At 49.2% G+C, this 22,463-nt stretch overlaps 2 protein-coding genes and 1 long non-coding RNA gene across 8 annotated transcripts in view; 1 reads left to right on the top strand and 2 right to left on the bottom strand.

Moving 5' to 3' along the window:
- Nucleotides 1-57: 57 nt before the first annotated feature.
- Nucleotides 58-4,300, bottom strand: LOC115347004. Of its 2 annotated transcripts, none has more exons than XR_003925343.2 (3): nucleotides 4,258-4,300; nucleotides 2,758-3,649; nucleotides 58-1,750 (listed from the first exon to the last, which is right to left on the bottom strand). It is a non-coding gene; the product is annotated as an uncharacterized LOC115347004 (long non-coding RNA). The 2 variants fall into 2 exon arrangements; XR_003925345.2 differs by lacking the exon at nucleotides 4,258-4,300 and having other exon boundaries at nucleotides 2,758-3,076; nucleotides 3,188-4,237.
- Nucleotides 4,301-4,563: 263 nt separating this feature from the next.
- Nucleotides 4,564-13,433, top strand: NOCT (nocturnin). Its single transcript, XM_030007428.2, has 3 exons — nucleotides 4,564-4,886; nucleotides 10,350-10,619; nucleotides 11,716-13,433. The coding sequence occupies exons 1-3, from the start codon at nucleotides 4,694-4,696 to the stop codon at nucleotides 12,549-12,551; spliced, it is 1,299 nt and encodes a 432-aa protein (XP_029863288.1). The 5' UTR covers nucleotides 4,564-4,693; the 3' UTR covers nucleotides 12,552-13,433.
- A 7,199-nt stretch (nucleotides 13,434-20,632) lies between these two features.
- ELF2 (E74 like ETS transcription factor 2) overlaps nucleotides 20,633-22,463 on the bottom strand; it is a 47,083-nt gene continuing 45,252 nt past the window's right edge. For all 5 annotated transcript variants that reach the window (XM_030007381.1, XM_030007393.1, XM_030007401.1 and 2 more), the window contains one exon: nucleotides 20,633-22,351. In XM_030007381.1, the coding sequence (XP_029863241.1) occupies nucleotides 21,724-22,351 (628 nt within the window). In that variant the 3' untranslated portion in view covers nucleotides 20,633-21,723. The remainder of the gene's footprint in view (nucleotides 22,352-22,463) is intronic.

The raw sequence follows: 22,463 nt of genomic DNA, 5'->3' as shown, positions 1-22,463 counted from the left end.
CGAGGTGAAGCACAGAGGGGAGAGCAGCTGAACACTTCCAGCCCCACTGCTTGGGCAGGGAGGATGCCCCACAGCAGGGCGATGACGGGGAGCCTGGGACATGGTTTTTGGAGGACTCTAGAAAGGGCTCCTGGGGATGTGGCAGGGCAAAGGGGCATCCCAGGGGTGCAAGGCGTCCCATGGGAAAGCAGCCAGCAGCCACCAACCCAGGCGATGGCTTCGCTCGTGGCAGAAATAAGGTGCTGGGATGCATGTGCACTATGAAGTTAGAAACCACCACGCTCGCAGCCATCCATGCTGCGCAGAGGCAAACCGCCACAGGTTTTTTCCTGTTAATCCACTGTGATATTTCAGTGACTACTGTCCATCCCCCCCAGGACTGTATTTTCCTGAAAACCCTGGCAGTGTTAGGGCAGCAGTACCAAACACAGCACAAGCGATTTCCTGACATAGGGATGACTGGTTGGGAGGAGCTGCCTGACCAAGGAGGTGGAAGGATCATTATCCCAAGGAAGGTTGTGGAAATCACTGGTTTTACTACATGCTAGAAAAACGTTAGTCCTATGCATATTTTTTAATAAGTAACATAGTTCCACTGGGCCTGGGATTTCCACAGCACTGGAAAAGGATTAACGGTCTGTCCACTAAGCAGGATGTTTGAAACATCAGCATCTCCAGGGCAACAAGTCAAAAAGTTAAGGAAAAAACATTTCTCACAGTCTATGCAGACTCTGGCCTGGACCCCTTCTCTCGCCTTGCTCACTGTTCCCAGCTAGTGGAAACATCAGCCAGACATGCGTAAGATAGCTGAGATTGCTTTCCAAAGAAACTTCTCTTTTTTTCTCTAAGTCACGTGGACCTAAAATTAATTGCATCTTTTGTGTATTTTCAGACGGATTTTATTTTCCACGACAGGCTATCAGGACTTTTGAATCACCCCAAGAGACACCAAGCAAACACTGATTCATATTTTGGAGCTAAACCACCATTCTTCCCAAATCCCGGGGACAAAGCAGTAGGTGTGGAAAACAGCATTGTGCATCATCAGTAACTTTAGTTTCTTTCAAAAACACCTTCGTTATTGTCGTGCTGGCTTGGTCACACATGGCATAGGAAAGCCAACACCCTAAACAGCACAGAAAAGCACATTCAGTACAGTGGGGAGCAGGAAACCTCTCCTTCCTCCTCCTCGCAGATCACATGAGGAGGTGGTTTGGCCTAAACCCAGCTACTTGAGTCATCAGAGTAATAAACCGAGTAACATATCACACCTCCCAGTCATTAGCTACTTAACGACCGCCAAGAACTCTGGGCAGCGAGCAGCTCCGTGAAACGTGCTGGAGCAGGAGCTGGGGAGTGGCGGCAGGGAAGACGAGCAGCCAGCTCTGGGGGCAAAGGGTTTTCCCATGGGGCAGGAGAAGCAGGACGAAGAGCCATCAGGCTAAGATGCACCTGAATGTCAGCGACCGCCCGACAGGAGCAGAGGACAGTGAGCTCAGAGTCGGACCCAGCTGCCTCGCCTCCTGAGCAGGACCACAAAGTCAGCCAGCAGCTTCCCTGTCACCAAGTCTGTAATCTGCCAGCGGTGTCGTGGCAGATAATGCAACACAACCTGGGTTACCGATCCCTAAGGCCAGTGCTGTTATATATTTTCTTCGCCAAATCCCGCCAGAAATGGCGGGGCCATTAGGCTAGCTCATGGATTACTTGGATCACCAACCACTCTTTCCTTTCCCAAGTGTCTGGTCTTCTAGAAAGGAGAAAAAAAAAAAAAAAGCTGGTTACAGATCATCACACACAAGCATGGAAACAAACTCCTAGTCACAAGTTTGCCCTTCTGATAAGGGTGTCCAGACTTGAGAGCAGACAAGCCCAGTCAGGTGCCGAGTCTGGTTAGCCAGGAACCAGGGCTCACAGTTTTGCATGGCAATCAAGCCTCTGTCTCTACCATGCAGATATAAAGCAGAGAGGATATGAATCAGAGCTGAGAGATCTGAAAGGAGTGGTCAGTGTGTCCGAAGGCAGAGAAAGCCAAGCTCCAGCCCTTCCCTCCACGGCTCTCTGGCTGCATCTCCCCTGTGCTCCCAGCACTGGCCAATCTCTGTCGAGGGCAGGCAGCACGAATGCTTCATTTTACAGAAAACAAAACTGAAGAAGTCAGAGGGGTACTAATTACCTACCTTAAAACGTTTAATTAACTTTCTCACTCTTTAGTTATCTTTATTTAAAATCATTTAATCATGAAAGTACCAAACATTTTGCTTATGGAGGGGTAGAGCCTAGCCACAGCCAGGTGTAAGTTTAAGCACCCAGCTCTAGGACCCACCTTTGAAACTGCAGCAGCTCTATACACGTTCCAACTTACTCTCTTTAATAGAGGAGCAGTGTAGAGAGAAAAACACTGTCAGTAGAGGGCTTGTGAGACTACCACCATCTATGCTTTGATAATCAAAAAAGGAAACAAGGAACAAAGATAGATAGATAAAATTACAGTTGAGAATAATAGATTAGCACAAGCCTTCAGGGATGAAATCAGGATGGCTCATAACTGAAATCAGTCAGAGCCAGGAGGGTTCGAAGCATTAATGGTACAAGGCATCAAAAACAGCTCTAGAAATGAGAGGGAGACAGAGAAAAGCCTTAAGTGGGGAAGCAAAGCAAGTAGAGGATGGGCAGAAAGAAAGCTAACAGCTACCCCCATCATCCCAGAAAGCTCTAGAAATTCTCCCAAGACATCTCTGAACCCCTAGCGAGTACCTTCCAAAATCCAGGCAAAAAGAGTGGTCCCAGGCGACAGAAGAAAGACAAACGATGCACCTGCCTTCAAAAGGGGAGGAAAGAGTTACTGCAGGGACCCTTGCGCCACAAAAATCCAAACCGTCCCGGCAGCGATGCGGATGCTGTAGGGAAGGACCTGGCAAATACAAAGGTCTGTGACTGCAATGGAGAGTAACACGGCACGGCCGCAGAAGAGACAAGGGCAAATTTGTGGTGGGTGAGCACCGGGAGGACTGTGCATAGGACATGGTGGGGAAGCGCAGCATCTCGCTTCTGGGCTGGGGCAGGCAAGGAGAGGCTTGAGGAGAAAGCAGTAAGAAAAAGAGGTTTATAAGACATGATCTGAAGGAATTAAGTTTCTTTTTTCCAGGGGAAAAAAAAAAAGAAAAGAAGAAAAAAAAAGAAATACCAAGAGGCCCATGACAAACGGTCTTCAAGTAGATTAAAAGGTTGCTATAACAAGGGCAGTGACCAACCGCTCTTCATGTCTCCCAGAGCCAAGACAAGATGCAATCCCCTTCCAGCGCTGGGGAAAGCAGGGTACGCTGTTACGCTTAGGAAAGCTAAGCACCTATGTTGTCCTAGAAAGTTAGAGCTCTCATCACATCAGAGCACCAACCCACTGGAAAAGAGGAAACCCCACCTTTCTGATGACACCTGGCCATTGTTTCCAGCCCCAGAAGGCCAGTTTAGTCCCCAGAGCCGCGAAAAATCCCTTTTCTGTGTATCCTGAGGTGCGCCTGCATGCGTGCCCACCAACAAAAGCAGCCGCACCTTTCCGGGAGCTCTGAGGGGTTGTGAAATTTCCTTCGCTGGCAGCTTAAAAAGAGGGTGCACATCCCCCATAAAGGCAGCCTGCAAATAATTCATCCTGAATGGCGCAAAGAAAAAAAAAAAAAAAAAAAGGCAAAGTTAAGATCCTCTCCAAAACTCGACTTCTGCTCGGCGGTGGAGCCCGGCCTGTGTTTCTCCCTGCCCGTAACCTCCCTGAGCCCTGCGGGCAGGGAGCTGGAAAAAAACCCACCCGAGAGCCGAGAGCCGTACTGAGACGCCTAAAACGCAGGGATGAGCTGCCGTGCTCTGCTCCCACTCCTCCCGGGGAGGGAAAACCCGAGGGAAACCGGGGAGGGGGCGAGCAGGGCAGGTTTTTAAGCGGAGCCGGGCCTAAGGCCGCGCTGCAGCAGCATCTCCCACGGAAGGCCTCCCCATCCGCCACGAGTGGCCTCTGGGACCCCCCCCCCCGCGCTTCCCGCTTCGGGGCCCAGACCCCCGTTATAAGGGGTCCCTCCCCCGCCGAGCGCCCGGGACACGGCGCGGAGGGAGGGGTGCGTGGGGGTCCGCGCTGAGGGGAGCGGGTCCCGCGCTGATACACGCGTGGGAGAACACCGCTCCACACCCCACCCCCACCGCTGAACCGGCCAGAGCGACCGCCGGTGGAGGGGGGGGGGGAGAAGGGAGGGAGGTCACGGGGCCGCCAACCCCCACGCCGTGACGCCCGTGGGAACGCCACACCGCCCCTCTGACGTCACCAGTGGAAAACCTCCGCCGGGCGAGACCACTCCAGCTGCGGCGGAGGGGGGTGGGGGGGGGGAGAGGATGCGCGGCCCCTCCCGGCGCAGCGCGGCCCCCACCCTCGGGCAGCGGCAGGCGCGGAGCGACCGGCGGCAGACGCGGCCCCGCCGGTCCCCGCGGTGCGAACTGGGTGCGGGCGGCGGTGCACCGCGGTGCGGCCGTTCCTCCTCCTCCTCCTTCCCCCCCCCTCCCCGGGGGTGCGGGTGGTAGGTGCCGGATGTACCGGCTGCGCGGGGCGCCGCCGCCGCCGCCTCTATAAGCGCCGCCGCGGGGCGGGTGCGGGAGCCGCTGCTCGACCCGTCCCGACCTGTCCCGTCCCGCTCCGCTCCGCCCCGCCGGGAGCATGTACCAGAGCCCTGCGCGCTGCCTCTGCTCGGCGCTGCCCGCCCTCTGCTGCGCCCCCGCCTCGGCCTCCCTCCTGCCGCCGCGGCCCCGCGCAACCCTCCACCAGCCGCCGCCTCCCCCCCTCGGTCCCGCCGCCCCGCGGGCGGCAGCGGCGGGCGGCCCGCCCGTCCCGGGGGCTCCGCCCCGCACAGGTGGGTACCGGGGAAGGGGGGGGGGGGGTGTGGGGCCGCCGGGCTGCCGCAGTCGGAAGAGAAACCGGCCGGGTTCTCACCCCCGGATCGTCCCCGTAGCTGTACCGGTTCCTCGGCGAACCGCCGCGCCGTGCCCCGCGCGGGGAACCGAGCCTTCCGTTCGGCGGCGGCGGCCCCGTGGCTTTCGCTCACGGAGCGGGAGCAAGGGACACCGACCCACCCGTGCCGCCGTGGGACACACACACACACACGCACACGCAGGCCGGTGGCTTGGAGTGAGTGAACCCACGTACTCGCGGGGTGACTCTTGCCCTGCCCGAACGGGCCGGGGTCTTTACCCGCTGTCGGGAGCGCGCTGCCGCCACGGCGAGCTGAGCCGTTCCCCGCTCGTCCAAGGGTTGCGGTTTGCGTGGGATGGCCTCCACTCGCGGCGGGGTTTTGGTTTTTTTTTCTTCTGCTGCAGGCAGCGCGTGGGAATGAGCCCAGGTTACCCTCAGGCAGGCAAAGCCGTCAGCCTCCCGCTCGCCCGTAACGTTAAGTGATTACGCCCCGCTCTTCGTTCCCAAAATGAGACTTGGGAAAACGTTCGAGGTCCCGCGTGTCCCTGGGTGCACGCTCTGCCCGGAGCCCGTGCGAGGACCTGCGGCGAGGCTTGGAGCGGTGACGTGCCCGCCGGGTCTCTGCCGTTCGGATTCAGCCTTAAGCCGCATCAGTTGATGAGCAGCTTGCCTCTGCCCGTGGAGGAGAGGATCCCGGTGAAAGCTGGGGCGGCATCCACCTTTTCTCCGGGCTGCTGCTGGTGGGAGAGGTGAAATGTCCGACACCCCTTATGCAATATCTGGGGCTGTACTACTTACATGGCGTGCAGGAGATCCACTTTTCCCTACTGTCCTCAGCTGGGGTTGGGGTGAAGTGTGTTCATTCCCTGTTGGTGCTGTTACAGGAGGCTAGGCTGGGGCAGGGTGCTTCCATTCCTCCCATTGAAGCCAGGCCAGGATGCCAAACGGCAGGATCGAAGCTTCACGGAGCTATGGGGAAGAGGAGCGTATGTGCGTGCGAGCTGGCAAAGTCGTGCTCATGATTAGAGCACTCATGAGAAAAAGGGTTTCCAGAGCTTGTGCCAAGTGCTGATTCTGTGTATAACTTGAGGAAGGATTTGAGGTTCCCTCCTCTTTTTGGTGTTGCCTGTTGACTAGGCAGCATCCCCCTTGCTGTGATGTCTTGGGACCCTCATACGAGGATTCAGACTCCCTTCTGCGTAAGACTCGCCTAGTTGCCAAAATCAGGACTCAAACTCCAAGCAGCAGCAACCACCGCTTTGAACGCGGGTGGCACAGGGCTGCAATCCCATGGCTGGCCCGAACAAGGCTATACACGTAGTATGATACCCTGTAGCATAGGATTTGTCACATGGGGATGACGTCTGTGAAGTTTCACCTAGAATTGGGGTTGCAGGGAGGGCGTCTCTGGCTGCTACCGGCCTCCTCAGCTGTGGAGGGTGATGCAACTACAGACCAGGCTGCAGGTGTGGCGGAGCCGTTCCCCTGGCAGTGAAATCCCTGCAGTGAACGAGGTGGGGGCTCTCAGCCAAAAGCAGTGCTGGGAGGGAGGAGATGAAAGGATGGGAAACCAGAATGCTGTTCACCTTACCCAAAACGTAAGGGCCCTGGTTCCGAAACCCCTCTGCAGCCCCCTGGTCTGCCTGCATGCTGCAGCCCTCATCTTTGAGGCAAAGTGCTTAAACTCAATTCTGTGACTGCTCGTTGCCTGAGGTCCTAGAAGTTCATATCTTCTGTGCTATTGCTGGATGACACAGGAAACCTTGAACTTTGAACCCTGTTCTTCTGAAGTTTAATGAACAGTTTAAATTCTTCCCCTGCCCTTACTGTGCTGAGGCACCACCCTTGCTGAGAGGAAGGCTTTTTATTTTAAACACCTTGAATAGTAATTGCTGAGCTGGCGTTCCCTATTGCAACATCGCACAGAGAGAATCGCTTCCATGTTCACCGCCCACCGCTAAAGTGCAAGCTCAGGAGTCCGCTTGTTCCTCTGCATACACCAGCACCACGGTGCCACAGTGCCAGCAGCAGACATTAACCCAGCAAGTAACAGGTCATTTAACTTGAACTGTAAGGATCTCAGAACGGTGACCTTGTACTTGCCTCACTGCCACAGACATGTTAAGCATTGCAAAAATAACAAATGGATTTTGTGTTTGGAGTTTCAATGCGCAGGCTGCCGGTCTGGCCCCTGTTCTGCGGAACAATTCAGTCTGTGCTGTGACTGTTTCAGCACTTTGGGGACAAAGAACTTGTGCAGTTCATCAGTCATCTTAAGCTGGAGTCTTCCTGCAGGAGTCCCCGCTTCAGCCAAGGACTCCCAAGCCACCTACAACAGGCCTGAAAGCATTTGATTTACAGCCCAGGCCCTCTTTCACCCAGCCTGCCCTGGGCTGTCAAAAGAAGATGGAAGCTTTTTCTCCTTCCTGAAACATTACTGACTTGAAAAGCTGTCGGGTCTGTGCTGCAGCTGGGCTGTAGCACGTCCTGTGCAGGTTAGGCTATGCCTGACTCCCCACAAAGAGCTGGCTACCCCGTGACCCCAGGGATGACGAGGTTCAGACAATACTCTGGCTTTGTTTGCAGCTTGGCAGGTGCGTGACTGAACTTAGACTTCATCCTGCTGTAACAGATGTGAGCCGCTCAGAGCTTTAGGGTAGACTTTTGGCTCCAGATGCGTTGTGCCTGGCTTGTCCTTTTCAACATCCTCCCTCTGATTCAGGTCAAGCGATGAGCGGGCTGGGCCCTTGCTTGCTAATGGCTTCGTGGAGCAGAGCAACTCCCCGTGATTCCTTTGGAGAGCCCTGCCTGAGGCGTGTTCATCTGTGGCACTGCCTTCGTGTGGACTTCCCACCGCCTGGCTCGTGCTGTGCCAGGAGGGAAGGGCAGGGGTGTGCGGGGCGTAGGGCTCGTGGCTGTACGCGGCTGCGGACGGCATCCCTGCGGTACCAGAAAGCACTGTGTACTTCTCTCCAGTTGCAGCACTTAACTACGGGTGGTACCTACCCCAAAAACAGGCGAGGAGCTCCCTGTGGAGCTTTCATTAAAAGCTCCGTCGATTTCTTTGGGTTTCTGCATGGCTGCCTTGGCAGCTCTGGTAGCACGTAAGCTGGACCCTTTTGCAACCAGTTACAGAGCGTGCTTTCGTTCCCGGCCCCCGTCCCTTCGCAGCCGTGTCAGGGTCCTGCTTTGCTCACTATTAAATGGCATTTCTTCTACTTCAGCAGCATTTGGCTTCTTGACAAGAATTGTAAACTAAGAGAGACTGCAGAAACTGAAATGCTTTAAACACAGTTCCCCTAGAAAGACATTCATGCTTGTGAGCCCAAGCTCACATCTCAGTTTGAGGAACTCCTGGTACTTTAACTAAAAGGATGCAGATGGGGAGAGATGTCCTACGTCCAATTTAAATTCCCAATTTATGACTTCCTTAGAACTGTTCCAAGGCACTATTCTACTGGATTACACATACAAAACATACCATAAACCAAGTATTTTTTTAGTGTCTTTAAAAGTACCCCTTTTCCTAAAGACAAGGACATGAAACTTCTGCTGCAGGGTCTTTCTTTTCTCTTTTACTCCTCCTAAGTATGTTTATTGAACTGTTAGGGCTTCCATCTTCCTGCCTTCCCCTCTAGCCAGGTCTGTCACTATTGTAAGTCTGTCACCAGCGCTTAGGATTGGTAATGCTGTAGTTCAGGCTAGCAAAGGCTGAACATCCAAGTGTGTTGGGTAGCGCTCCAAATCTGCCACAAGATGTGAGTGCGAGATGACGAGTCACTTCTGTTTTTAAGTAACTCAAAGGTACAAATAAGCTTACTTAAAAACTGCTGTGGGCCAACGGCAATGCAACGCTGAAGTTCTTTTGCTCAAGATTACCTTTGCAAAATGCATTCAGAGTAAATAAGTTACAATGACGGACAGCAACGGAACTCTGTCAGCGTTGCCTCTTGTGCAAGTTGCTGTGGTGCAAGCGCTGCCGCCCATGCTTGAAGGGAAACCAAGTGTCCAGGCATGCTATTTGGGCAGAGCACTGAGAAGTACCCCCCGGGCGTTGTGGCAAGGGTCAGAGCAAAACCCTCCCCCTGAGGAAGGGTTGGAAGAGGTCTTGGGGCATGCACGGCTGTGCCAAGGACTCGCTACGGAGATGTGTAGGAATATCATCAACTCTGGGCAAACTCCTTCACGGCTACCCTGAAGCTCGTCCCTTAACGCTGACAGCCTGCGGTGTTTTTGCAGTAAGCGAGCCTCAGGGCACTTAGAGCTGCACGGTGGTACTGGCTGTGCTCTTGTGAAGTGGGAGAAGGAGGTGTTTTACAGCACGCTAGTCACCAGGGCTGCTGTCTGAAAGGGATGGCTCTGCCGCTTCACCCCTGCTAAGGGAAGAGGGCTGCAGCCACCTCCTGCGCATAAGCCAAAGGGCAAAATAGGGAGAGGGGGACAACACCTTCCCCCCGTGGCAGCTGTGACCCCGTGTGGGATGGGGGGACCTCCCTGCAGGAGACGCGGGGCTGGGCTGGGGGGCTAACTGCTAGCAAGCATTGAGAGGTAGAGGTGGGGGACAGCTGCTTATTTGCAGGAGGTGTGCTTAAGATGGCGAAAGGAGCAGGAGGTCACTGGGGAGGACCGCAGGGCGTGCTGGAAGGTGCCAAGCTGGGGCACAGCGCGAAGGAGCGAGGAGCCAAAGGGAGAAAGGAGAGCGAAAGGAATGAGCGTAGGGGCATGAAGGGGAGCTGGAGAGACCCCCTTCTCCTCTCCGCATCCCAAGGTCTAAGCCAGCAGAAGCACCTGGCTGCTCCGTGCTCATGAAAACATTGCTGCTTTGGGGTCAAATGAAGCTGTGATCAGAGATTCCTATTAAATATTAACCTGAGGGAGTGGGTCACCCCGCTTGCCGCTCTGCAGGCAGGAGGCCCGCAGCCCAGAGGCATCCCAAATAGGCGCAGGGTACCGGGCTGTGCAGAGTGCCGTCTCCGGTGGAGACGAGTGCTGCATGTGAAATGAGGAGCAGGCAGTATTTGTCTACCTGCTGGCCTCTCTCCTCTGTGAGGAGGGCAAAAGTACGCTCTATTCTGTTTCCTACAGCACGTGCAGAAGTTAATCTTAGCCCTGCTATTTTGGATGAAAGACTCCTTTCTTCCTGGAGTAGACAACTGCACGATGTCTTAAACCAGACCGTTTGCACGCTGCAGAGGTTAGCAGCCCCTGGTAATAAGCAAAACACAATGAGACTGTGGACAGAACTAACCCTATCTCTGCATCCTTCTTCTTTTATCTCAGATTCAGGAACAGGCTCCTGCATAAACCACAAATTGCTGGCACTGTAACAAGGTTATCTGCGAGGCACCTAAGTGGTGAGAAGAGTCACGGTGGACATCTCTTAATACCTTTTTTTCCTTTCCAGTGTGTTCCATGGGAAACAGCACCAGTCGGCTCTACAGCGCGCTCGCCAAGACGCTGAGCGGCAGTGCAGTGTCCCAGCACCAGGACTGCCTGGAGCAGCCAGACTCGGCACGGCTGGATCCTATAGACCCCAAGGATTTGCTGGAGGAATGTCAGATCGTTCTGCAGAAGCGGCCACCCCGGTTTCAGAGGGACTTTGTGGACCTGAAGAAAAACGCTGCCAGCAACCACCGCCCCATTCGGGTCATGCAGTGGAACATCCTTGCCCAAGGTAGGCGCTGCCTCTATGCTCAAGGTGTGACCTTGAGATCAAATGCAGCAATGAAAACCTTTAAATGCAGAAGTGTCTACGTAGTTAGGCGTGCCTGGGACTGGCAGAGCAAAGGGACAGAGGTGAATTATGTGAGGCGCAACTGACTGAGGGCCGGGGTGGGAGGGGAGATTTTGAGCACTTGAAATAGTGGCTTGCCTTCCGTTCTATAGGAAAGGAAAAAAGGTCTCTCCTTGCAACTGTGATGCCAAGGGTAGCTCTGAACGCCTGTCTTAACACAGTATATTCAAAAAGCTGTGACCCATCACTTTTAGATAGTTGTTAGCCCCCAGAAAAGACTCATCCTTCCCTAAGTTTTATTCCTTGTAAAGCTTCTCTACAGTTTTCCAATTACTTTATCGGTGAACTATTCAGGGATTCATATCTGTTATGGCAATTCTTAATTCTTCAGAATAATTTTAACTGATTTTTTTTTTTTCCTCAGACCCCTAAAGTCAAGGCTGTAAATTGACTTATGCAACAGTCTCATCTTAAAACCTTTTGGGGTGCGAAATCCCCCATGTAGGGACTGCCTTAACGTTCTGCAGTTAAGTCACTCCTATCCCACTGTGTTTTTTTCTTCGGCTTAAGCTGTGGCAGCCACATGTGGAGGCACTTGCCACAGCGTAGTGACTTTTGGGAAGAGAGGGAAGAAGTCTTTAATCTAACTTGTATCTGTAAAGGGAACTTAATTTTTTTGGAGAGACTTCAGTGTTTTGAGAAGGGGTTCTCACACCCATTGGCAAGCCTGGCACCCTTAAAGTCAGCAGCTGTTCCTGAAAAACCCCTCACCTGCATGTGAACTGACGTACACGCATTTTACGGGGAAAGCAAAAGTGTGGCAAAAGCCTCATGCCGCTTCCCGTTACAAGCCCTTGCGCTGTGACAGACTGCCCGTTCTCGTGCGGGGCTGCAGGCAGCCACTGGCTGCTGCAAGGTGGCAGCTGGCTCCCGAGAGCAGAGCCTGGCCTCTGCAAAACCTGGAGGAAGACAGCTCGTTTCAGCTATCGGTAACTTTTTTTTTTTTCCCCCCACCTCCCCTCCCCGCTAATTTCAGCTCTCGGAGAAGGCAAAGACAACTTTGTTCAGTGCCCCATGGAAGCTCTGAAATGGGAAGAGAGGAAGTGCCTCATCCTGGAGGAAATCCTTGCCTACAAGCCTGACATCTTGTGCCTGCAAGAAGTCGACCACTACTTTGACACATTTGAGCCACTCCTCAGCCGACTCGGCTACCAGTGTACTTTCTTCCCGAAGCCGTGGTCCCCGTGCCTAGACGTGGAGCAGAACAACGGGCCGGATGGCTGCGCCTTGTTTTTCCTCAAAGACCGTTTCGAGCTCATCAACAGCGCTAACATTCGGCTAACCGCCATGAAGCTGAAGACCAACCAAGTGGCCATAGCTCAGACGCTGAAGTGCAACGAAACTGGAAGGCTGTTCTGCATTGCCGTCACTCACCTGAAAGCCCGTACCGGCTGGGAGAGGTTTCGGTCCGCACAAGGCTGCGATCTTCTCCAGAACTTGAAGAGTATTACCCAAGGTGCAAAGATCCCTCTGATCATCTGCGGAGACTTCAACGCGGAGCCTACCGAGGAGGTCTACAGAGAGTTTTCCAACTCCAGCCTCAACTTAAACAGCGCATACAAGCTGCTGAGCCCCGACGGGCAGTCAGAGCCCCCATACACCACCTGGAAGATCCGGCCCTCAGGAGAGTGCCGGCACACGCTGGATTATATCTGGTATTCCCAGCACGCCTTGAATGTGAACTCAGCCCTGGGCTTGCTGACTGAAGAGCAAATTGGGCCCAACAGGCTGCCATCTTTCAATTACCCTTCTGATCACCTGTCTCTGGTGTGTGACTTTAGTTTTAATCAAGACCCCGACAGACTGCTGTGATGTGTTGGAATGCCACCTGGTATTGCAGTGTCTTAACTCACCACTATTTTATTTTAGAGAGAACTTTTGAAGCTGGAAGCCATTGAAGGATGAGGAAATACTGTTGACTAAACATTATTTTGGGCACTTGTTTGGAGTTACACTTGCCGTTCAGCGCTTGTTAATCTGGAGCCTCCAAGGGAGGAAGAAAGGAGTCAGTGTTCTCGTCGTGGTGTTCTTGCCATGTTGAGGTTTGAACACCGGAAGGCAAATGAGCTTTATCCTTTCACTAACCCCTGTGTTTAAGGATTTAATCCTCTAATGAATGGGGAGGCCTTAGTATTTAAATCAAAACACTTGTGTTTGTAAAACAACTTGCCCTGACAGCATGCTAATTTTATTTATTTCATGTTAAGCTTGTGCAAGTACCAAAGGGAACGAGGCTTAACTATTTAGTGAGATTCTCTTAAATCTTTTTCTGTTGCAATACAAAGGAAGTTTAATGCAGTTTAGACATGAACAAATCTAAGCTCATACTCGTGTTGTCTTCTCATTTTTACATGACTTGAGATGATGATTTCATTAAAAGTGAATGGATAAGAGCCCAGTGTAAGGAAGGCACTCTGCAGTAAGAGCAGGTAAGGAAATAGAGGCTAATTACTCTCTGTCATAATAGTAATATCCTCACTTTTCCAGATGAATGTGCATGTGTCCGTTACACGAGTACAGCCTATAGGTATGTATACACAGTGACTGTTCCCTTGTCTCTTCTGTGCTTCCCTCCAGAGGACACACCTAACTAGGGAGTATTTCCTCCTCTGCTTCAAGTATTACTTTTCTAAACGGTTTAAATTTGTAGTCTTGTCAATTCTGCTGCTTCAGTAAAGGGCCAATCTTCTTGTTGAAAGACTTTCTTTTATTTATCTTCAGAATCTAAAGCTACACTGGAACCTGTTAGAAGATAAAATTTATTTATTGAGAGAAGTTGGTGATCCTGCATCTGACTTGAAATCATACAGCAACAGTGTTCAGGAGCCTCTTTCTATGGCCCTGGGGAACTCAGGCTAAGCACCTAGGTTACAACAGAGCTGTGTTAGTATAGTAACTCTTGTGCATGGAGTGGTGCTCATTGGTATGACATAGGTATTGCGTATATGGATTGTAAACATGCCACTATGCTGGAAAATGAGGTAGGGAGAGAGGAGGGAAGAGAGACAACAGTTGGAGCTGGGCTGACATTTAGATAGTTGGGAAAGATGAGGCAGAGCAAATAAAGCAGTACTTCCATGTAAAGTAAGGCCCGTAGTAACTCTGAAATGTTCCAGGTGTTTATTAATAAAAGTCTTTGGGAAAAAAAAAAAAAAAGTAATGTCTCTGCTGCTATCTTCTTCATTTCCCTATCATAAATAGGTGATCTGTCTCAACTAGTGACTGTTTGAGCTTCAAGTTAGTGGTGATGCTACCCATTCCAGACCTCTTTCCCCTGACCCCGCAGTCCTGATCTTACAAGGTGGCACAGCTGCTTTGCTTTCAGGGCAAGTGCTCTTTCTCAGACTTGAGATGCCCAAATTCCACAGCAAGTCTGCAGGGAAAGGAGTTACCTTTAGCGATGTTAACCTGCTTTCTCCCCTAGCTAAAGATAAGGCCTAGACCCTGTATTACTGTAAACATTACTCTTTCCGACAGTTGTGTGGAGCTACAAACCTCGCCGGTACTGCAAAGCAGGGTGCAAGTATTCCTCCCCGACAGCTGCTAAGTATGCCTAGCAGAGCTGGCTCCTCACAACAGGCAGCTGTATTTGTCACTTTCTTTTAAAACATCATTTGAAGAGCAAGAAATGCCACAGGTGTGTGCTTTACACAGCCCACAAATTATCATACTTGCATTACTGGTAAGTGAAATACAGAGTGTGGTAACTGCAAGTCCCAAATTCCCACACAAACACAGTCCCTTTCAGGCACACGGAGTGCTGTGTTGCACAGGCATTAACACGCTCTGCACGTGTTCCTGACCCTTGCAGGATGAGGGCGATGATCTGCTTCCAGAGGAGCTGAGGCCCTAGCTCTAACCAGCCTGGGATGCAGGACTCCTCTAGCAAGTGTGGATTTGAAATTCCCCGGACAGAAAGGATTTTACAACCACCAAGAAGCCTGACTTCTTTGGTGAATACTCTTACCAGGCAGATGTCACATAGCAACCACTGCCGGCCAGGGCCTCCTTCAGCTGAAATTTCAGAAAGAGCAAATTGTGTCCCTGGAAGCCAGAAGGGGTGGCTCCTTTGGCGGAGATTCTGGGCCAGAGATGAGACACTCCTAAAAGCAGACCTTTGAGCATCCCTGCCGTAAGCATTTCATACCGGCTAGACTGAAACAGCTTCCTTTTTGTGGTGCTGGCTGCCCTCAATGGCTCTCTGAGGGGGTGAGATGCAACGCTTCTTCTTTAGGGTTATCTTCTCTTAGGATCTTCCCTCAAATGGTCTTTGCCAGAAGGACAAATAATAATACAATTGCCTATTAATGGAGGTAGCTAGTCATCCGTAGTTAAACACTTTCAAAAGCAACACCACAATGTAGACCTGTAAGATGGTACCTTTAGTAAGTCAAATCATACTGCAGAAAGTCACACCAGAAGCTGGAGTGTACATTCAGACCCTTCTGGCAGTTTCTAGAAGAAACTACACTTGCGGTAGAAAGCTGTGACTTGAGAGCAAGGATAATACTGTACTCAGATTGGTATTTAAAAAAAACAAAACAAAACAAAACCAACCCAAACAAAAACCAACCAACCAAAAAACCCACCACCAACAGAAAGCCCTTAATTTCCATTTTACTTTCGCATAAGCAGCTCCATTTTTCTAAGGACAGCCAAGAGTGTCCATCAATGTGGTACTGTTTCACCACAGCCAGGGCACAGAGCCATAGCACCAATTATGGTAGGCTTTGTTTACCAGCAGGAGCTAAGCTATCACTGCAGCTACAAAACACCCACCCCATCACTCTCACAGGGTGATGATATTTGGTGTATCTGGACGATTCCTATGCCATTTTACTCAGACCCTTGCTTTCAACGCTAACTTTCCTACAAAAGAAACCAAACTGTGGCAAAACAGCATGATTTGTATGATATTGCCCATCACTGCAGAGCTCTTCTGAAGTGGAAAGGGCTGGGATTCTTTTTTCACCCTGGACATGTGACAGTAGATGTTCACTGCTTCATGTCCTTAAAGGGTAATTTTTAAGGCAAGGGGAGGGTGGAATAACTGTGAAAAGGCTGGGGCCTCTCCCCATCATAATTCTTAATATCATTCTCAGAAAGAAAATCACACATCCCTGCTACAGCACAACAGTGAACCCTTTCTGCTATATTTTAATAAAAGGTAGACAAGACACAGAAATGAACTGGTAACTTCCCAGTCAGCTTCATCCTTTTATTCCAGTACTTGCTATAAAGTATTTTTTGTGGACTCTTTTGGAAAACTTAAGTGAAATATTGCTCTTGCTTTGTTTTATTCAGCAAGAGGCAGGCCTGCAGCACTGAAATGCTTTTGCGTGCTATAAATATCAGTACAGTAAATATTTTTCATAGGAAGAAGCAGGAAGGTTTTAAATTTTTTTTCCTATGTAGCAGTATGACTCTTACAGTAAAAATGTCTTCAAAGCTCTTCTTGTGGCTGTCTGCCTTATAAGCACACCATGGCTAAAAAAAGTCTCAACAGATCCCTTGCTCTAATCTTGAATAAAAGCCGCATTAGCTTTAACAGCGACAGTTTTCCCTCACCCTCAAGCTAGCTGAAGGAAGAAATGACCCACTTACTTAATTTGCTGCAAGGCAGAAGCTGTTGCAAGCTTATTAAAATACTATCTCTCTTGGAGAACAATTAGATCAGAAGTAGATAGTGTCACTTGGATCTTCTTCACTTAATAAGCTTAATACCTGCTATTTGAACTGTCTCTACGAGGCAGAAATTGAATTTAGCTTGTTTTGGCTGTGAGAATCTTCATGCGTAACTGAGATCCCTGCTGCACGTGTCACGGCGAGTAGGAACTGAGGCTTCAGGCACCTCTCTACTTTCTCATCAACTCTTGACTGCCCCTGGCTCACTGCTCCTTCCTTCATCAGCTCAGATATAATGCTCCGAAGTCCTAAAGTTGATGAAATCAATTAGCAGAGGATCCCAAGAGCTCAGCATTCCCTGCAGGACACTTTACCTGGATCACTTGAGTTGTGTCAAGGCACAGAAGCCTTTGCTAACCAAGATGGACTTTGTCCAAGAGAGAGAGAGTAACAAAAACAGTGGTCTCCGGGATGGGATTCCCCTTCCAACTTTTCTTGCCACAACCCAGAGATTTTGATATTCAGATCTTTATACCGAGTAGCAACTCACAGTTAGACTTTTTTCCTGTGGATTACACAGCATTACCCTGTCCGTCCTATAACTTACAATAGTAGTTATTTGAAAAATAAAAATGTTTGTACTTGTATCTGTAAAATCAGTAATACCACGGCTGTGTATGTCTCAACGCCTTCTGTGTAAAGCATGCTCACTTCACACTAGCGTTTCATTCCACTCACACATTTAGAAAAGTTACTACTTGCCAAGGATGAGTTAAGCCTGGAGTCTTCTATGTGAGCCACCAGCTTCAGATGTAAAAGGTGGTCCCGCTTTCACACATGGACAAGATAACTGGTTTTTCAACGGGATTGCAAAAGTCTGGGAGTACAGCTAGATACTAACTTCTTCAGTGGTTTAGCATCCCTTTGTCCTTTTCGGATGTTACAAACCTAACCAAAGCTCCCTCGTCCTGAGGTCACATCCTCCAACACAACCAGTAAAAACATTTCTTGCCCACGTAGTAATTAATAATGTTAGCATAAAGCAGCATGCTGAAGAGCAAGCTTGCACAGACCTAGAGAATGATCTGAGACTTTCAGTTACAGGTGGGAATCTTGCCCCTCTGACACTTAGCTGCAGCAATCCCCAGGGAGAGGCTGCCTCTTGCAAGAAGCATGGCTTGTTACCTAGATTACAAACCACCTCTGAAGAACAACCAGATCGCAGAACAACTCGGAGGAACCACGTGCACACAAAGCAATGCCAAAGAGCTGTGCTTAAGCAGATACGCCAAAATCCCTACCTGTGACAAAAAGCCTGTCTGTACTTCTAGCTAGCAGCTAAATTAAAAAACAGGAGTACAAAGGCATACAGGGAAAGGTCAGCAAAAAGGGTCTTCACTCTCTGAAGCCGGGTTAAGTACCCTTTCCATTTCAGTTACAGCGCATCCTCCCACAGCTTGAGATTCTCGCAGCACTCAGCGAAGTTCTGATAAATGTCCTCTGGCAGCCGGTAGCTGTGTGCCGCTCACCAGGTGGCCAGGGGAGAGAGCCAAAGGACCATCGCCAGTTCTGTGGCAAGATGCAGCACTGACAGGAAAAGCAACATCTCAGAACACGGCTGCAAGCTGCCGATCTCACCAGTAGCAGAGATGTGCACCTTCGTTCCTTTCATTTTTGCCATTACATGGTGAAGTCTTGGCTCTAACTTGAGAGGAGGTCATCAGCTGGAGATCCTTATCTATTTCCAGGAAGACAGTTTGTCCCCATTTGATTTCCAATGTATCTAAATTAGGTGTCAGAAAGATCTTAACTACGAATACTCCAGAGACAGACGTTTTACACTCTTAGATACAGCATCTCTCTTTCATACACCATCAAGTAACAGCCATTTAGAAAAGGATTTCTTACAGAAAAGACTTACAAACGTGGGTTTAAAAATGCTATTACTTTTCTCTTGTCTTCTAGCTCCAATTTGTTCTACCTGCCTCTCTTCACACTGTTCCATTTCCCTTTACCCAGATCAGTGCGCCTCAGACTACCAGATTAGTCAACCCATTGCCCAGCTTCCCCCTACTTCCTTCTGCCCTACCTCTTTCTTGACAACATAAATCCTCTTCCTTCTCCTACATTTTCTCCTGTGAAGGTGTCTTTGTCCTCTACCCCAGGCCAGAAACACAGCTCACCTGTAAGAACCTTTGGTTCTTTGCATTAACTGCTGGTGGAAGGGATTGCTGCCTTCTACACCACACTTTTTTACCTGCTTCAGCTTGTTCATTCATTTGTTCTTAAACTCCGCTTCCCCGCTTACAGTATGAAAAAGAATCCCCTTTTCAGAAGACTTTCAAAGTTCCCCACATGCTGGCCTGGCCGTATAGGGCTATTCCCACATTTCTTACCAGTTGAAGGGAAGAATGGGGCTTACTGCTAGAACTCTAGAGCTAACTCATTTTTCAGTATTAGAAGTTAAAGGGAAAAAATACACTCCAATGTAAGTATGTAATTCTGGTCTCTCTCATCGTTACTGAAGACCTCAGTTCAAGAGTTCTGTTAAAACTGCTGCTCCAGGCATGAAGTACTTAGATGGTCATTCAGACTTAAATTATTTCAAGATTACCCGAGTTCCTGCTCTGAAGACTTTCCAGGGCATCTCACTAGGAACTGGGGGTGCCACTGGGCACCTGGCTACCCACAAGCTGATGTGCTTCTTCTCCAGTAACTGCTGCAGTGCCTGTGTGGTCCCCATGAAAACAGGGTAAGCCACCCTGCATCTATTTTAAGCCAAACTGTTGCACGTGGACTGCAACTATGGAGCAATTTGTGTACTGTGTGTTCTCACCCGAGCTTTACCCTGTAGTGATGTATCATGATACCCATAACTTCAGTGCAATTATAAATGGAAAACCTATTTAGATACTTACTTCATTCAAAAAAAACCATCTACGTAAAGTCATGTTATGTGTGCTGAAGCCAAAATATTAACAGTTGGAAATGTCAATGGCAACAACATCAAAAGGACCAGCAGTCTAACTTGGTATTTCTCTTTTTTCATAGTTTCTACCTACTGGTACTTCCTACTTGCCTTTATGAGGTTGTTAGACAGATTAGCAGACTAGAGTAGCCAAGATTGCTCATTTCTATCTTTCCTTTGCAGTGCTGCCTTTGGAAATTAAGGTGCAGCTGGAGGAATAGTTAGGTAGTTGTGCTGGTTTTGGCTGGGATAGAGTTAATTTTCTTCATACTAGCTGGTATGAGGCTGTATTTTGGATTTGTGCTGAAAACAATGTTGATAACACAGGGATGTTTCCGTTACTGCTGAGCAGTGCTTACACAGAGCCAAGGGCTTTTCTGCTCCTCACCCCACCCCACCAGCCAGTGGCTGGTGGGGGGCACAAGGAGTTGGGAGGGGACACAGCCAGGACAGCTGACCCCAACTGACCAGAGGGATATTCCAGACCATATGACGTCATGCTCAGCATAGAAACCTGGGGGGAAGAAGAAAGAAGAGGGGGGAACACATTCAGAGTGATGGCGTTTGTGTTCCCAAGTAAGCGTTAGGCGTGATGGAGCCCTGCTTTCCTGGAGATGGCTGAACACCCGCCTGCCGATGGGAAGTGGTGAATGAATTCCTTGCTTTGCTTTGCTTGCATGCACGGCTTTTGCTTTACCTATCAAACTGTCTTTATGTCAACCTCCAAGTTTTCTCACTTTTACCCTTCTGATTCTCTCCCCCATCCCACTGTGAGGGAAGCGAGTGAGCAGCTGTGTGATGCTTAGTTGCCAGCTGAGGTTAAACCACGACAGCTGTTCACAGAACTCTGGAAGTTTCTGATTCTCAGAGTGATTTAAGCAAACCCTGTCTTCTTTGCATTAAAACAACTGGGAGCGCACACAAAGTTACCACCTGTCAGCTGGAGGGCGGTAACTTCTTAAGCTACTCAAGTTATTCCACAGGCACTCAGGTGATCAGCCACAATACAAGAACACTGCATATGCTCACCGCCCTGAAAAAGCGTTAAGAGAACTAGACCCCTGTCAGAAGTTACCTCACCAACTACCGCAAGCTTCTCAGATACTTCAATGAAAAATATTTCAGTACACTGTGTGGGAGAGTTGGTCAGCTGTTCAGAGTACCAGAGTAGTGAGGAGTTCCAAACTTCCACACTGTATCAGCTATCTTAGGCTGAATGCCTGGAAGATTTCAAATAAGCAGAAAAGAAGGTTAGTAAGTTGAAAGGAAAAGGTAAAAATAAAAAGCAGACCAAACACCATTAAATTTCATTTCTATATTTCAGTAAAACCTACTTGAATACACTTTGAAACAAGAGTACAACAAAATAGAATATACTTCAAATGTTGAATATACAAACTATTATAGTTCATTCTGAACACTGGTACTTCCCTCTTAACTTCAACTAAAAAAAATTTACAGGTTTTAGAACTACCTGACAAAAGCTCATGCTGGGCGTGACCTTTCAAGTGACAGAGTAGAGCTGAAACTGAAATGTATGCGCAGATGTCAAGGCTAAGTGAGAGACACAGGCATGTTACAGCAGAAGGCAGAAAGCCTGCTGCTATTTTGTCCACAATTAAGAAATTTAGACAGACTTTTAACTACCATACAAAATATGTTACATGTAATTCTATAACAATACTGTGCTAGGTACAAGATTTTTAAAAAATTTGTTTTAATAAAAAAGCTTTACACAAACAAGCCATTAGCTTATTTCAAGAAAGATAACTGAAAATCAGTCTAAGGCTTTCATTTTGAATCTGCTTAAGCTGTATGATACAAAAATCCCTCTAGGTCTCTGTCTTCTTTTAGAAGCTCTTTAATCTTCTCCTTTATTTCACATTCTACAATACCTAGTAGCAGAGTTTTTCACATAGCACCAGTTGAGTACTGTGGGCACACAGTAGTAATTGCTGGTATGCATATAAAATGCATCAAATTTGCCATCTGTAACAATGAGACTTTCCTCTCCCCCAAAAAACTAAAAACCAAGGCAAACCTCTCACACAGCTCTCTTTTAGTGTTCCAGGTCTTAGTGTAACTTGGTAACGGGTAACGTAGTGAACTGTTTGGTCCCTTTTCAGTCCCTCTATCTTTCCTTCTCCGTAGGTTCAGCTGTTTCCCAACTGGAAGAGGCAGTTTTTGTCAGCATATCAATGTGGTTCAATTCCCACTGAAACACGGGAAAATAATTTTTTTTTCCAGTAAGTCTTCAACATATGCATGTTTATTAACATTCCAAAACTCTCCTTTTCGACTTGGTGATCGCATCCACTTCCCTCCCCCAATTATGTCAGTATATTCAAAACCGTAACAGTCTAGAAGTCCATGCTGGAAGCAACCCATTCTTCATTTCTCGCACGTTATGATTCCTTCTGTTTTCATTGTTACAGGAAGGGCAATAGCTGAGGGTGTGCTAACTACTACAACATGGGTCACAGTCTTGCTTCCATCTGCCGGCTTCTCTTCTTTTACCAGCTGCAGTGTTTTCACTTCACGTTCCTGTTTTAAAGCCGCTGTGTCTGATTTAACTTCTGGACTTTTTATAACTGCACTAATCACCCTGGGAGGAGTCTGGCCAGATGCCTGCTGAGCAGGCACCGATAGTCTCATTACTGGTGTCCCATGAGCTATAGACACGGGGGTTAGTGCTCTAACAGCCAACGGGGTTCCCACGATGTTAATACTTCCTGACCCAGACAGGCCTGTTTTTGTTTGTAACTGACACTGCGTAAGTTGCGTGGCAGGGATAGTAATGATTTTGGCAGGCTGCATTGTGATTTTGTCTCCGTTTTCAGCAGAGGTTGGCATCACAGTAGGGATTGTCTGGATTACTACCTTTGGAGTTGTTGCTGTTGTTGGACTTGTGTTGGTTATCAACGGTGACCCTGCATTTACTGACTGCACTGCCACGGTTGAGATTTTCTGTCCCAGAGAGGTCATTACAACAGGCACTTGCATTGCCACACGTACAGTCCTGCAAAATAAAGATAGATGTGTGTGTTTAAGCCAAAACCCAGGGCACCATTAGAGATGACAACAGGGACAGACACATCTAGGACGTACAGCTTTTTAATTGGTTCTTTAAA

The sequence above is a fragment of the Aquila chrysaetos genome, chromosome 1, assembly GCF_900496995.4.
Source record: "Aquila chrysaetos chrysaetos chromosome 1, bAquChr1.4, whole genome shotgun sequence".
Lineage (NCBI taxonomy): Eukaryota > Metazoa > Chordata > Aves > Accipitriformes > Accipitridae > Aquila > Aquila chrysaetos.
Note: the sequence above shows the minus strand (reverse complement) of the source record. Positions and strands in the feature narration are given on the sequence as shown.